The sequence below is a fragment of the Nothobranchius furzeri genome, chromosome 1 (assembly GCF_043380555.1).
Source record: "Nothobranchius furzeri strain GRZ-AD chromosome 1, NfurGRZ-RIMD1, whole genome shotgun sequence".
In the NCBI taxonomy this organism is placed as follows: domain Eukaryota; kingdom Metazoa; phylum Chordata; class Actinopteri; order Cyprinodontiformes; family Nothobranchiidae; genus Nothobranchius; species Nothobranchius furzeri.
This window is the reverse complement of record NC_091741.1, coordinates 62949798-62965708: the sequence shown is the minus strand read 5'-3', so window position 1 is coordinate 62965708 and position 15911 is coordinate 62949798. Positions and strand designations below refer to the sequence as shown.

Below are 15911 nucleotides of genomic sequence, written 5' to 3'. Positions count from 1 at the left end.
ACTGTTTATACTAGATTATTTACTGTAAACGCTGTGATTAATCAACCAGTCCTATCTTTAATGAACTTTTGACACTTGAAAATAAAACAGTGAGCTGAGCAAAATGTTCTTAAAAGTGTGTTACTTTTTCTGTACTAATTATTTCCTGTCTTAATATCAATAAACGTTTCACTCATGAAAAAAATGTGAGCAAAATGTAGAATATAAACAAGTAATAAATGAAGTTTTAACCCCTTAAAGTGGAGAGGTCCTGGCGACCCACTGAGAGGCTTTGGCGCCCCCTTGTGGGGGTTGGGACCCCCAGTTAGGAACCACTGCGTTAAGCCGGGCGTACACTGTAGGGCTGCAACAAACGATTATTTGGATAATCGATGAATCGGATGGGGTCTCGACACGATTAATCGATTAATCGGATTACATGGGGAAATTTTTAAAAACTGCTAGGGAAACATTATTTCTCTCCTTCCTTCACTTTATTTAACACAACATTATTAGAAAACAGTTCAATAGCAGAAAAACAACATGCCATCACCTAAATTGTCTTATAAGGTGTATAGACAGAGACCCTAAGCTACATCTATCTGTGACCTAAAATGCTTGGTCCAAGTTAAACAGCTTAAGGGCAATTCTCATCTGTTTTGTTTGATCTCATCTGTTGACATTTATTTTAAATGTAATTAAACATAGGCTGTGAATTAATCAAAATTGATCACTATTTCCAAAAATGACTGAAAAATACCAAATAAAACAAAAGTAAATGAATGCCATCCTCCTTGCGATGATGCCCTGGGCAACTGCCATAAAGTCACATCAAGAAATGCTGCTGATCATTCCAATGATCCCAAATAGACTCACATTAGGCCACATGAAAGCAACTGAACCCAAAAATATATTAACCAGTATATAACTGCACTCTCACACAATACGCCTGCAGCAACAGTTAGGACTCCTCCCTCCCTTTTAAAAGCGTTTTTGCTTCTGAGGACATTGTGGTTGTAAAACCACATGCTAGTAGTCTGGCCCCGGTGTGATCAACCAGTTTCTGCGGGAATGTGACGGCGGAACCAGGGCCAGATTAACACTTTGTTGTACCCTGGGCAACAATATTCAAGGGCTCCATCATCACGACCCAAGGATCACCATAATGTGGTCACATACAGAATATTTTACTGTAATATGCAGTAAATGTACTCAATACTTGAATGCCTGACAACACGTAACCCGCCCAGAGTAACCTTTGACCCACCTCGTGTGGACTGACCAATGAGGAGAGGGTCTTAACTTGAGGCCCTCTCTTCATTTGTCAGTCTGCATGAGACTGACTCTCAACTGACGTTCAGTCGTAGGCAGCGAAGCGTCTCTGTGCAGCGCAAAAGCTCGGGTGGACAGTTTGTTTAATATAGGGTGACCATATTTCCATTTCCAAACAAGAGGACAGGGGATCTGTGCCTATGACGTCACACTATGGCAACGCCACACAAACCATGTTGGGACCCATTTTTTGTAAGAACTAAATTAATATCAGATTCTGCCAATTAAAGGGCTCTAAAACAATTCATATGTAAATATTTTGCATATTTAATGCAAAATCTCATTTTTCTGCTTTAGTGCTGCAACAAGGTTTTATTAATAATAAATTATTATACCTTTTGTTTTACTACAGCATCGGTAAGCTTCCTGTGCACAGATTATTAAGGATGCTTGTTTCAGATGTGAGATTAGACGATAGGATCAATGATAAAATAAGTTGTCACACACTCCATGGAAACTTTCAGAGAATCCACAAATAGTGGATTTCAAATGGTTTTGTTACTTTTTGCAAGTTTAGAAAAGAAGCAGATGAGACAGCATGTCTGATAAGTTAGTTTTTCATCTGATAATATTAGAACATGTCAGTAATGTCTGAGGCGCTTTTATAAACACCGTATAACTAACACTACTGGAGAGGGCATGAATTACACAGAGGCTTCTGGGGAGCCCATTTATGGGGGGGGGGGGCATTTAGCCTTGGCCCCCAAAATGTCTTGAAACGGCCCTGGGTGTGTGACTGAGTTTTGAAGGTGATCTGAATTGTATCAGATGTATAAATATAACATGTGTATAACTTATTGTTTTTTACTGGTAAAAACGTGTAGTGGAGATAAATCTACCTACATTTTACTTTTCAACACTTTGTTTTGTTTTCTTGTTTTTATTTAACTATTTCCTGTCCTGTCTGTCTCTCATCTCCCTGCATCTCCTCTAAACTCTCCAGAAAAACTGCTGCCTGGATTCTTACTTTTTCACCTCATCAGTTACTTTTGAGCAGATCAAAGAGATCTCCTGACCGAAAAGCGCAGAGCGCGTTTTCGATGCTGCGTGAGGTGACATCACCACAGCACAGGTGATGAGCTCCGCAGTAGCGAGCTTCAGGCACAAATAAAACAGAAAATAGAGAACATGTGCGGACATGAACGATCGTGTGCTAATTATAGCTTTTTGGTTGAGCCACTTTGAGAATGGACCGTGCGCTGGAAGCAGCTGCCTGGATCGCTGCACAACAATGCGGAACCGGTTCGCAGCAGCCCAAGTCTGCAGGCTCTCCCTCGCGCTGATCTGACTTGCTCTGGTCTGCGCGCAACGGCGGGCGGGAAGGGGGGGGCGCTTTTGGAAGAGTTGTGCGACACAAAGAATCGATGACGCAATTCGTTGCCAACGCTTTTAGTAATCGATTTTCATCGAATTTATCGATTCGTTGTTGCAGTCCTAGTACACTGTGCGACTTTTTCACTCGTAGCTCTCAGCTTCAGCTCAAACTGTACGACTTCCTTGCAGGGCAGATCTCACGAGTCATGCGCTCACACTGCACGACCCAGTTCTCGGATGCAATCTGACTGCTCACACTATACGTCTGGTAGCAACACGTCGGCCCTAAAAATATGCTAAAAATAGCAGTTTTTACTCAACACGTCAGACTTTTTTGTCTTGTTTTGCCTGTTGTCCTTCGGGAGAGCTGCAGGAGGACACATAGGGATTTATGGGGGTTGGATGAGGAAAACGAAATAAAGAAAGTAAATCTGTGTTTAGTGATCAGTTTAATTTGACATGAACACGACAAACACGCTTTCTTGACAATCTTTGTGAGTAAAAAACCTGTAGAAATAAAAACGAACAACGTGTGTTATTAGGGAAATAGCGAGCGAGCGGTGTTGATGCAGGATTGCGCATGCGCCGTGAGCGGTTCTGCTACATTTTGGGTCGCAGCTGCTTGCAGCGCCGCTTCAACAGTGCAATACCCTCACGAGGGACGAGCAAAATTTTAAACACGCCAGAAGTCCGTGCGATCTCACGATTGCTGATCGGTAGCTGGTCACGTGGTGTTAATCGCCTCTCGTAACCCCCTGTACACTAGACGACGCTCGGCGCAAAACTCGGCCCGATCTCGTGGATTCTCGCACAAGTGGAAAATCGGCTCAAAAAAGTGAAAAAGTCGCACAGTGTACGCCCGGCTTTAGAATACGGAGAGAGGATGTTTTTGCAGAGTTACAGAGTTTATAGATTGTTTTCCTACTGGATGTGAAACCAAGTTAGAAAGGGATTACTGCAAACTGAGCTTATTCCAACTAACAAGAATAAAAATATATGACTGACTCGTTTCTATAAGAGTTTATCAGTGCTGCAGCTGGATTCAGACGGTGATTACCTGCTTCAGAGCCAGGTTGCCAATGATTAGATTCCACTTCTCTATGGGAGAGTCCATCTTACCCACGTTCACCTGGAGAACACAGGTAGAAAAAGAGTTTACAAAGCAACAGCTGGATTAGAAACACAAACACAAGCTTGATTTTCAGCTGCAAGAAGAAGATTGAAAACAGGTGTGAAATAAGAGTTCTGTGTTCACAAATCTCACAAATACAAAATGTTGATTCACATTTTTTGGAGACTTTTGATCTATTCTTTAATTTTCTGAGTGGGGCCATAAGGAGCTGGTGTCTAACTTTAGCACTCACTGAGAAAGAAGAGGAGGGCACCCTGGACAAATCACCAGTCCATCACAGGGACACAGGGACAAATGAGACAACCAGGCATTTACATATCCACTCCCACTAGACAGCTCAGGGTCACCAGCTAACCCGAAGTGCCTGTTTCTGGTCTGTGGGAGGAACCCAGAGCACCCAGAGGATGAGGACAGCCTAGCAGAACGTTACACAGATCAGGATAAGAAATGACATTTTGGTCCAATCGGCATAGTTATAAAGAAAATTCTATATGATTTCAACATTTAATTAATGCCTTAGCTTTGTAAAGTTTCCAGTTCAGGGAATCGTGTTACTATTATTCTGAGGAGCGTTTGCTGGTTGTTGACACAATGGTGTAAATGTGGAGCCTTCATGTAGGGAGCTGCAGCCCATCAGGGAGGAAAACACCTGGGTCTACTGGATGAGAGGTTCCCACCATCACGTTTCTCTGCTCAGCGCCTTCGACGCTCTAATCCAGTCCAGTCTGATTTAATAACAGCATGGCAGCTAGCCAAAGCGCTGTACGCGTAAAACATAAAAAGACACGCAATAAAACAGAATACTTTTCAGAATAAAAGCATGTTGGGACAGCAGTAGCTCAGGAGGTACAGCAGGTTGTCCAGTAATCGGAACGTTGCAGGTTTGACCCTGGCTCCAACCAGAGAATGCTGCTGTTGTGTCCTTGGGCAAGAGACTTAACCCCCCTTGCCTGCTGGTGGTGGTCGGAGGGACCGGTGGCGTCTGTGTTCAGCAGCCTCGCCTCTGTCAGTGCACCCCAGGGCAGCTGTAGCTACATCGTAGCTCATCACCACCAGCGTGTGAATGGCTGGTTGTGTTGTGAAGAGCCTATACAAATACAGGCCATTTACCATTTATCAACTTAGGGAGTCAGCAGCCAAAGGCTTGAGGGAAATCATGAGGCTTGAAAGTGGTTTTGAACCGAACTAGAGAAGATGACTGCCTCACGAGAAAGGGAAGCTCTTTTAGAGCAGGAAACACAGAGGCCTGTTGTTAAATAAACACCTTCTGAACATCTTCAAGTTGGGACGCAGCAAAGATCTAAAGTGGAAACATTTGAGTCATTGTTTAACCTTAAATCAAGGTGAAAGCACTCCTCCACTCATTTATAACACCACAGCCCTGTCCTGTCCTTCTTTCATGGCTGATGAGTACATGTCAGGGACCAAGGTCAGCCTGTTTTCGCTCCATGTTGTTTGTTGTTCCACCTGACGGTCAAGGACACTAGAGTGGTAGTTCCAGACTGGACAACATGACCACAGAAAGATGACGCACTTCCACAGACTCAACCTGTCTGGAATGGAACGATGACGGGACGAATTCAGAACTTTTAAAGAACACGTGGCTAACTCACCGCTGTAGAGAGCCTCGAGGCAAGAGTCATCTCCAGGTTCCCCTTCAAACCCAGCAGAGCAGGTACCAGAATAAAGATCTCAGTGATGAACTGGAAAGCTTCCCAGTGCTGCCGACACACCAAAGATGACATTTTAACTCAAATCACTTTAAGCACGTCACTGCTCTCACACCTTCTTATGAAACAGAAGTGTTCAGTTTAGGAATAAAACAAATGAGACCAGGCCCCTCTTTCTAAATCAGACCATTGCTGTTTGTTTGTTTAAAGTAAACAATGTGCAGTGCTGAGAATCATCCTAGGAAGGTCACCAAAAGTCAAAGACACAAGACCGTGTGTTTGTCTAAATAACATTTAAAACAAAAATATTTTTACATTTTTTTTCAACAGACTTAAATCCAGAATAGGAAAATATGTAAATTTAAGAGTTTCTAAAATCTCAAATGAGAATATTAACCTCAGTAAGGTCTGATGACTTTTGATGCATCAACACATTTAAATAAATAAAAAAATTAATATAATAACATTTAATTAAATGCTATTTATTTTATCTCAACTGTTCCACTAATAAATCTTTGGAAGTAAATAAACAATTATGGCAGAATTACTCAACTTTGGTATGATTTCAAAGGAATATTATTATTATTATTATTATTATTATTATTATTAACAACAACAACAGCAACAACAATAAGAAGTAAAATCTGTGTAGGTGATTGCTCTGTTATTTAACAACAGCAGAGACAGATGTGGAAACAAGAGAGTCTGAAAACTTTTTCCATTAAAATCCTTTTATGCCTCTTGATTAGTAGCTATTTCAGCATTGGACCGGGGGTGGGTGTAACACTCTCAGTTTAACCAGTCAGAAGCGAGCTACGTTGATGTCACCAGTGCAGTTTATGCCCACCTGCAAACTGACAAAATGGCAAAACCACATGTCTCTAAGTTGACAACAGTCTGTTCTGCAACAATAAAACTAATTTTCTGGTAAGAAAGTAAAAATTTTCATCACAAATATTTTTTGCGTAGTGTCCATTGTGTTATAGATGCAAATGTTTGGCTTTCAAAAGTAGTTTCTCTTCTTTGATTTGATATCTTGCACAAGTACTAGCTTTGAAGCTAAATGCTAAAAATGGTTAGCTTTTTAATGGCAACTTGGCATGGGGTGGGTTGTAACAGATCTGAAAAGGTGTCACAACCTTCCCCCACCATGTTGTCATTTTACACTGGTGTCAGTTTTACTTCATGCCTGAGCAGTGGACGCATAAAACAGCCAGCAGTGTCCCAGCAAAAGAAGAAAATGACAATCAGAAGGCCTAAGTCTGATGCCACAAAAAATGCAGACTCGTCAGATGACGATGAGAACGTCTGCGTTGTGTGCTTGGAGCACTTAAATAACTTACGGCCAAGGGAAGAGTGAATCAGATGTCACCATTGAACCTTTTGGGCTCATGAAGCCCATGAATCAAAGAGTTTCTGTACATTTGTTAGTGTGGAGAGAGTGGGGAGAGGGAAGTCTGGGCCTCTTGCCTTAAGCCGGGCGTACACTGTGCAACTTTTTCACTCGTAGCACTCAGCTTCAGCTCAAACTGTACGACTTCCTCGCAGAGCAGATCTCACGAGTCATGTGCTCGCACTGTACGACCCAGTTCTCGGATGCGATCTGACTGCTCACACTGTACATCTGGTAGCAACACGTCGGCCCTCGGTTAGGCTACTGCCCCCGCGACCCGACTCCAGATAAGCGGATGGATGGATGTTAGTGTGAATCTTTTTAAGCATAATGATTTAACTTTTACATCCATCTCCAAGTAGTGTTAAAACTCACCCCGGTACTGGGGAGGGTTGTAACAACTTTGTATTTAACAGTAATTTAACTAATCTGTGATAATGTGGTAGAAGTCCACAGCCCATATCCCGGAGTACCCCCCACAGGGCCCCCCGAGGGACGCGGTCAAACGCCTTCTCCAAATCCACAAAACACAGGTAGACTGGTTGGGCAAATTCCCAAGCACCCTCCAGGATCCCCCTAAGGGTATAGAGCTGGTCCAGTGTTCCACGGCCAGGACCAAAACCACATTGCTCCTCCTGAATCTGAGGTTCAACAATCGGACGGATCCTGCTCTCCAGAACCCCTGAATAGACCTTACCAGGAAGGCTCAGGAGTGTGATTCACCTGTAGTTGGAACACACCCTACGGTCCCCCTTTTTAAATAAGGGGACCACCACCCCGGTCTGCCAGTCCAGTAGGACTGCCCCCAATGTCCACGCGATATTGCAGAGCCGCATCAGCCAACACAGCCCCACAACATCCAGAGCCTTAAGGAACTCTGGGTGGATATCATCCACCCCTGGAGCCTTGCCACAGAGGAGCTTTTTAACCCCCTCAGTGACCTCAGCACCAGAGATTTGAGAGGCCAACCCAAAGTCCCCAGACTCTGCTTCCTCACTGGAAGACGTGTCGGTGGGCAGTAGAATGAGCTCTACGAGTAACTCCAGAGTGGTAGAAAGTCCAACCCCTCTCAAGGAAACTGGTTCCAGAGCCAGAGTCATGTGTTGAGGTGAGTCCGACTATATCTAGTCGGAACCTCTCAACCTCACACACCAACTCAGGTTCCTTCCCCACCAGAGAGGTGACATTCCATGTGCCAAGAGCAAGCTCCTGTAGCCGAGGATCAGACCGCCAAGGTCCCCGCCCTCGACTACCACTCGTCACACACTGCACCTGACCCCTTTGGCCCCTCCCACGAGTGGTGAGCCCATGGGAAGGGGGACCCACGTTTCCTCTTCTGGCTGTGCCCGGCCGAGCTCCGTGGGTGAAAGCCCGGCCAGTAGGCGCTTGCCAACGTGATCCACCTCCAGGCCTGGCTCCAGAGGGGGGCCCCGGTGACCCACATCCAGGAGAGGGAACCCGGTTTCCATTTATATAATTCATCATAAGAGGTCGTCGGGCTGCTCCTTGTCTGATCCATCACCTAGGACCTTTTTGCCATGGGGGACCCTACCAGAGGCAGAAAGCCTCAGACAACTTAGCTCCTAGGATCATTGAGACACTCAAACCCCTCCACCATGGTAAGGTGGCAGCCCAGGGAGAGATCTTAGTTGTTATTGTGGTAATGGTAAAGACACAGGTAATGGTAATGACACAGGTAACTGCAATGGTCTGCAGAGAGGTAAAAATGAACAAACATAGAAATTAAAGACTCATAATGAGCCTGTAATCCCACCCTGTCTCTACACTAAGCTGGATAAGAGCCATGTTGTAACTCTACCTACCTGAACAATATCCAGCACCATTCCAGCTGACACAGTTCCAAATCCAGCCAAAAGGAAAGGCACCAACATCTGCAAAGTCATAGCGAGCAGAGACTCCTTGGGCATATTCAGCACATGTGATCCTTGCCCTTCCACCTGATCTTCCTCCTGTTTGTTGCTGGTCTCTTCCCCAGAGAGCCTCCTCTCCGTGAGCATGGGTTCTGTCTCAGAGTAACCTCCATCCCCACAGTCAGACAGAGTTATCGAGGAGCGAGAGGCCCGGTCAAGGATCCGTCTGCCCTCTAAATGAGAAGTCTCCTGCCTGTAGCCATTCTGCAACGAGCCAGCCTCTGATTTAGTTCCGAGGTCAGCCATGACCAATCGTTCCTCCTGAAGTTTGGAATAACCAGTAGGGACCATGGTCTGGAAAATTGAGGCCATACGTACTGAGGACACAGATTTCAGGGAGAGAGAACTCCAGCTGCCAGCTGCCCCGCTCATACGCACGGTCAGGCTAGAGCCGAGCGACTCTCCTAAAGCTCCACCCAAATTCTGGATGCTCATGATGTGCTGAGCCGCAGAGTTTCATCTCGTGTCAACCGGTCCCAGAACACAGAGACAGGGTGCTTCACACAGGCTCAGGTACAGCATCTATGTCTGCTGGGTTCAGTCATGCACCAGTCAAAGCTTACACAGAAACTAAACGGGTAGAACAGGAAATACAACCTAAAAGAAAAGAAAAGAACAGGCAGGAATTAACTCACAGTGTTGGTAGAAGCATGCTTCATCAAAAGGTTAGATCAAGTCTTTGGTCATTTAATGAGAACTAAGCCTAAACTCAGTAGCTGTTTCAGGAAAAAACTGGATTTGGAATGAGGTCTGGAGTTTAATAGGATTACTGAAACACTTTCATTATTTTATTGTTCAGCTGCCTTGTTGGGATGATCTTCCTGTTTTCAGACCCAGTTTGGTCTGAACCCAAACAATCTATATATATATATATACACATCAGGGTTTCTCCATGCTGCTGTGCATTATGGGTAACCACATCCCATTTGTTCTCACTCATCCAGCCAAAGAGCAGTATTGCTGATGTGTTTATCACTATTTTTTATTTTGTGTAATATATTTTATTTGATATTTTGAAGTTTGATAATTTTTTATTTATACTCTATTTGCCGATCTGTCGTGGGGAAGAGGGAGCTGAGCCAGAAAGCCAGGCTCTCGATTTACCGGTCGATCTACGTCCCAATCCTCACCTATGGTCATGAGCTTTGGGTAATGACCGAAAGAACGAGATCGCGGATACAAGCGGCCGAAATGAGTTTCCTCCGTAGGGTGGCCGGGCTCAGCCTTAGAGATAGGGTGAGGAGCTCGGACATTCGGGAGGGACTCGGAGTAGAACCGCTGCTCCTCCGGATCGAAAGGAGCCAGTTGAGGTGGTTTGGGCATCTGGTCAGGATGCCTCCTGGACGCCTCCCCGGGGAGGTGTTTCGGGCATGTCCTGCTGGCAGAAGGCCCCCGGGTCGACCCAGGACACGTTGGAGAGGTTACATCTCCAATCTGGTCCGGGAACGCCTTGGGGTCCTGCCGGAGGAGCTGGTGGACAAGGCCGGGGAGAGGACGGCCTGGAGCTCCCTAGTTGGGATGCTGCCCCCGCGACCCGGACCCGGATAAGCGGAGGAAGACGACGACGACGACTACTCTATTTGTTTTATTCAAATGTATATGTACATTCCTGAAAAACACCAACTTAAAGCTGCAATGGTAAATTTGGAAAACCAGCTAGAAAACATGTTTTTCATGCCTCTTATAAACATTCTAACATAGTATTGCTATAAATATTTTGTAGAGATTAAAAAATAATAATAATAATAACAAAGTAGTTCTCTTAAATTTGTCTAAAACCATTCACCAATGACATTTTTCGGACCAAAAGCAATCATTTCACCATCCTGTTGTCTGTCTTACCGTACTTCCCTTCATTACACACACGCGTTTAACAACAGAACACCACTGGTGTGAGGGGTTCTCGACTCAACAATATCAGAGGAGGAGAAACAGCCGGCTGCTACCTCTTCAACTTTAGGATAAACTACCAGAGTCCCAAATAGAAAACACCATTTGAAATCACGGACAATGAAAACAAATTTGGACCTAGAAAACAGCGACTGGTGTTTAGTACTATCTCGTTTCCTCTGGCATTGTGGGTTTCCGGTTCAGGCGGAAGCATCTCTGCGTTACAATGCTTGCTTCTTTTGTAGATTTACAATAGCAGCTTTAATAAATCATAGAAAACATTAATGTAAACTGACATTTAATTTTATTCACCCGCTTTAAATATATTTGATTTGTTCAGTTAATTGATTTGTTTGATTAACTTTGGCTAAAACTTAATTTAGTTTACTGCTCAGTAATAAAGTCAAACATTTAACAGTTGGTTAAATTCAGTGGTCAAAAACTGATTCAGGCTCAGAAACGTTGCGCATCTACTGTTGTTATTAGAGACATTTTAAAATGCAGATAAGAAGGAAAACGTCTAGATGTCGGCTCAAAAATCCTCAGCGCATATCGGCCATCTGAAATAGCAAAGTAGGGCTGCAACAACGAATCGATATATTCGATGAAAATCGATTACTAAAAGCGTTGGCAACGAATTGCGTCATCGATTCGTTGTGTTGCGCAACTCTTCCAAAAGCCCCCTCCCCTCCTGCCCGCCGTTGCGCGCAGACCGGTGGAGAGCCGGCAGGTGTTTGTAAGAGGAACATGGCAGAAGCAGCGAGACCCCAAAAAAGTAAAAACTTCTAAAGTTTGGGAGCATTTTCAGTTAAATCAGGCGAAGACATGCAACGTTTGTAGGTCAGACTTAGCATGGCACGGGGATACTACGGTGATGATGCAGCGTCTTAAACGCAAGCATGTCAGAATCATCAGCGAGGAAGGAGAGAGCTCGGTGTCCGGGTAAGTAAAAAACTTTTCAAAAGTGATTCACCCAAGCCCCCAGAAACTGGTTGATCATACCTGGGCCAGACTGCTAACATGTGGCTTTACAACCACAGTGTCCTCACAAGCGAAAACGCTTTTAAAGGGGAGGGAGGAGTCCTAACTGTTGCTGCAGGCGTGTTGTGTGCGTGTAGTTATATACTGGTTAATATATTTTTGGGTTCAGTTGCTTTCATGTGTCCTAATGTGAGTCTATTTGGGATCATTGGAATGATCAGCAGCATCTCTTGATGTGACTTTAAGGCAGTTGCCCAGGGCATCATCACAAGGAGGATGGCATTCATTTACTTTTGTTTTATTTGGTATTTTTCAGTCATTTTTGGAAATAGTGATTAATTCACAGCCTATGTTTAATTTCATTTAAAAATTAGTTGTTTGACATCCCCAATTATAATAAATGTCTACAGATGAGATCAAACAAAACAGATGAGAATTGCCCTTAAAGAGCAAGTCACCCCCAAATAAACTTTTTTTTGCTGATAAACTAAATAAACGAGTGTCTAATCGTGCTGCAGACACGTGTCGTCAATAATTTGGCACTTCAGTGCATCTTAGTTAAAATTTAAATATTCTGCCTAAAACTGGCAGTGTTGTGCCGTTGTCAGGTAAAAACTCTGCACTGTATTTTAATTTAAATCTGCCACCGCTATTGGCTAAGAAGTATGCTATGATGTAAACTGGTACATTATGATGTCACAATGCTGTCGTGAGCCTGAGTGTGTGTGTATTTGTTAGCGGCTCCGCCCTCTCGGTCTGCCAGGCAACAGCATGTGTTGCATTTTTCAAACATGAAGCGGGAGTGGAGTTAGACTCTGGTAGGGGTTGACTTGCTCTTTAAGCTGTTTAACTTGGACCAAGCATTTTAGGTCACAGATAGGTGTAGCTTAAGGTCTCTGTCTATACACCTTATAAGACAATTTAGGTGATGGCATGTTGGTTTTCTGCTATTGAACTGTTTTCTAATAATGTGTTTAAGTGAAGGAAGGAAGGAGAAAAATAACGTTTCCCTAGCAGTTTTAAAAAATGTCCCTATGTAATCCGATTAATCGATTAATCGTGTCGAGACCCCATCCGATTAATCGATTATCCAAATAATCGTTTGTTGCAGCCCTATAGCAAAGCCCACATCAGTTGAGCTCTATACAAAAGTTTATAAGTATACTAATCAAGATGAGCAACTATTTTCTTTCTAAACAGTATAGGTTTTTCTTATGCAACTTTTGTAAATAATCCAAACTTCTCCCATTTATGCTGAACTTTACTTATGTTGACAGGGGCCAGAAGAGTCTGAAGTGGAGCTTTAAAGATATATTTTTAAAGATGTTTTCAAAACAGTCCCATATCAGATGGCCTCACCCTAGGGTGAATTTCTACTCCTGCTTTTCTGATATCATTGCTTTTGTCTAGCCTCCTTGGTGTTAACACACTTGCTGCTGCTCAGGTGATCGAATATCATCTGAGAAGAACCTGGCTGGCTACAGTTCACCTACAACACTTTAGCCTAGCTTAAGTTAAATATAAGTCTTGCATCATATTAATGTATCATTATAGGCTTTATTACCTAATTCTAATAACAGTAAAGAGGACACTGATTGTTGTATACACGTTGTTTCTGGACAGTAAATGAAACGCTAGAGCTCTGAGGACTGCACCTGGCTGGAGGAAATGACCGTAGGAAGCTGCTCCAGACTGGATCTAACCTTGGATTAATCGGAATCACATGAATTTAAAACAACGTATGACCTCATCTAGAACAGGAAATATCAACAAACGTTTTTTTCCGATCTAATTCAGTTTCGAGCGTAGATTTAAATAAACCGTGCAACTAGACAGGAAAAGAAAGTGGCCGCTGTGACAGATAAAGGTATGTTTTGAGAACTTTTAAGGATTTTCCTCCACCACCCAGGCCTGTACATCACATTTTAGCTCCAGTTTATGGTGATTATTCCGCTTAAGGTCTTCTAAAAACACAAGTAAGCTCTTACTGATCAATAACCACACCAAAATGTTATATAGATGTGTATAATGGTAGCTTTCTAACTCGGTGGTGCTGCTAGCTAGCTGTACAGGAATCAAAACAGAAGCAGGTAGGCTTCCTCGCGATGCGTTTGCGCGTGAGCCAGAAGAAACACCGACCGTCCGCACTTTAAATGTAAATACTTTTTAAATGCTTATTCCAGGAGTCAATTTATTTTCTTTTGTCTCAATAACGACTTACCTAATAGCGGAGGAGAATTTTCAACAAGAAGAGATACGAGTAACCTCTGACAGACAGGCAGCGAGAGCGGCGTCAGAGCAAATAGTGCCACCAAAGATGGGTAGAAAAAGAAGAGATGAGCAGCTTCGCTTTACATAAATATTGTGCCCATAATTGTTGCGTTTAAATGTTCTCTGCCACTGTGTGAAGATTTGAAATTTATATTTATGGAACAAAATACACACTTTGTCACGTGCACTAAAAACAACACGTTCGTTAGTTTTTCTTCATTAAAATCATCAAATATAATCCTAAATCAAAGTATCTGATTATTTAGAACTTTTACCTTTTACTATTTTTAATTAACCAATTTATATTATGTATAAAGTATACATATATATTTTTGATGAAGTCAATAAAATACCTTCAAATATATATATATATATATATATATATATATATATATATATATATATATATATATATATATATATATATATATATATATATATATATAAGGAGACAAGCGCCTTTTACTTCATGCAGACCAAATAATGTAAGAGTGAGACCTCTTACTATCATCTGCACTTCTAGCGTGCACTGCCAACACAGATATTTTGATGGGCGTGCGCAGGCGCAAATGAGGTCTAAAGTAAAAACAAACGCTTATTGACACAGATGTGAATGTTTTAAACCTGGCAGAAAGATAAACTGATATTTTAAACAACTGTGAATTAGTAAGTGTTTTGGGTCGCTTGCAGCCAGATGGAGCTAGTTGAAGTGGTGAGAAGTTTCTCCAACACTAGGTGGCGCTGTGGAAATGATCACACACACGTGTAGCTGTCTTGAACTGTGACCCGGATGTTGGTCTCGTCTTTCTAACACATGTACAGCAAAATAAATGCGCGGCTTACCTAAAATGGACCAAAACGCGAAGAAAACGACCTCACGGTCGCTGCTATCATGTGGCAACGAAGGAGGTTTGAATGTTTTTTCTTGTCTGAAAGTGTGGAGAGTTGTTTATTAAATATGTGCTGTATAATTGACAAACGGTGGTGTGTGTTCACCAACCCTGGTTTTATACACTATTGCCTTTGAGGAAATGTTTTAGCTTCAACTCTGTTAAGTAAAACAATGACATCTTGTCACGCTATTTTACTAGCCAGTGTTTTTAAGGATTTAGAGTTTTTCTTTGGACACCGAAGTTATCTTCTCACAATGGTGTCCAGTCCTGGTTCCCAAGGGCCACCATCCTGCATGATTTAGGCAAGGCAGCTTTATTTATATAGCACATTTCAAACGCATGCAATTCAAAGTGCTTTACAAAAGCAAGAACAGCAAACACAGTAAATCAAACAAAGAAATGTAGTAAGTAATTTCAGATTAAACAAACAGATAAAAGGCATGGTCAAAAGGGTAGCAGTTACAGTGCAGAAAGTGCAGCATAAGAAACATTTATCCAAAGGCTGATGACTACATGAATGTTTTTAATTTTTAATTAAAAGTTACTAGAGTTGGGGCACATTTGAAGTTATGAGGAAGTTGATTCAATCTGTGTGCAGCTAAAATGACCAAAAGCAGCTTAGCCCTGTTTGGTTTTGACCCGAGGTACTACCAGCTGAATGTTTCCCAAGCTTCTGAGAGCCTTGCTGGGCGTATATACTGGAAGGAGATCCGACATGTACTTTGGTCCTATACCATTGAGAGATTTATAGACTAGTAAAAGCACTTTGAAGTCAATTCTAGATGTGTATTTGATTCAGCACACCTGGTTTTAATAAGTGAGTGATCAACAGACTCCTGCAGAGTTTAATTATCCTCTGAGCAGGTGATTAAACCATTTTATCAAGTGTTTTTGAACAGGTAAACAACTAAAACATGCCTGATGGTGACTCTAGAGCGGTTGAGGGGGACTTGTAATGACTTTTAAAAAGTGAAATAAAGTAGAAAAACAACTATCAAAGCTATAGTTCTAACAACAAAATTGTCATGAATTTATAAGTATTAGCTGAAGTGTTTTTTTTATGCCCTGAATTCTTGTATCTATTCTTTTCTCATTTGTAGTAGTTTATTGTCAAATTACAGAAAA

The 15911-nt window shown here is 42.5% G+C and overlaps 2 protein-coding genes across 2 annotated transcripts in view; one reads left to right on the top strand and one right to left on the bottom strand.

Annotated features, from left to right (window-relative positions):
• The window catches only part of slc41a2b (solute carrier family 41 member 2b), a 61135-nt gene extending 47190 nt beyond the window's left edge, over positions 1 to 13945 (bottom strand). The window contains exons 1-4 of the mRNA XM_015953568.3: positions 13844 to 13945; positions 8644 to 9348; positions 5371 to 5478; positions 3683 to 3754 (exon numbers count right to left, since the gene is read on the bottom strand). Of these exons, the coding sequence (XP_015809054.3) occupies positions 3683 to 3754; positions 5371 to 5478; positions 8644 to 9186 (723 nt within the window). The 5' untranslated portion in view covers positions 9187 to 9348; positions 13844 to 13945. The remainder of the gene's footprint in view (positions 1 to 3682; positions 3755 to 5370; positions 5479 to 8643; positions 9349 to 13843) is intronic.
• Positions 13946 to 14645: 700 nt separating this feature from the next.
• nopchap1 (NOP protein chaperone 1) overlaps positions 14646 to 15911 on the top strand; it is a 74474-nt gene continuing 73208 nt past the window's right edge. Inside the window, exon 1 of the mRNA XM_054739469.2 lies at positions 14646 to 14802. Within this exon, the coding sequence (XP_054595444.2) occupies positions 14724 to 14802 (79 nt within the window). The 5' untranslated portion in view covers positions 14646 to 14723. The remainder of the gene's footprint in view (positions 14803 to 15911) is intronic.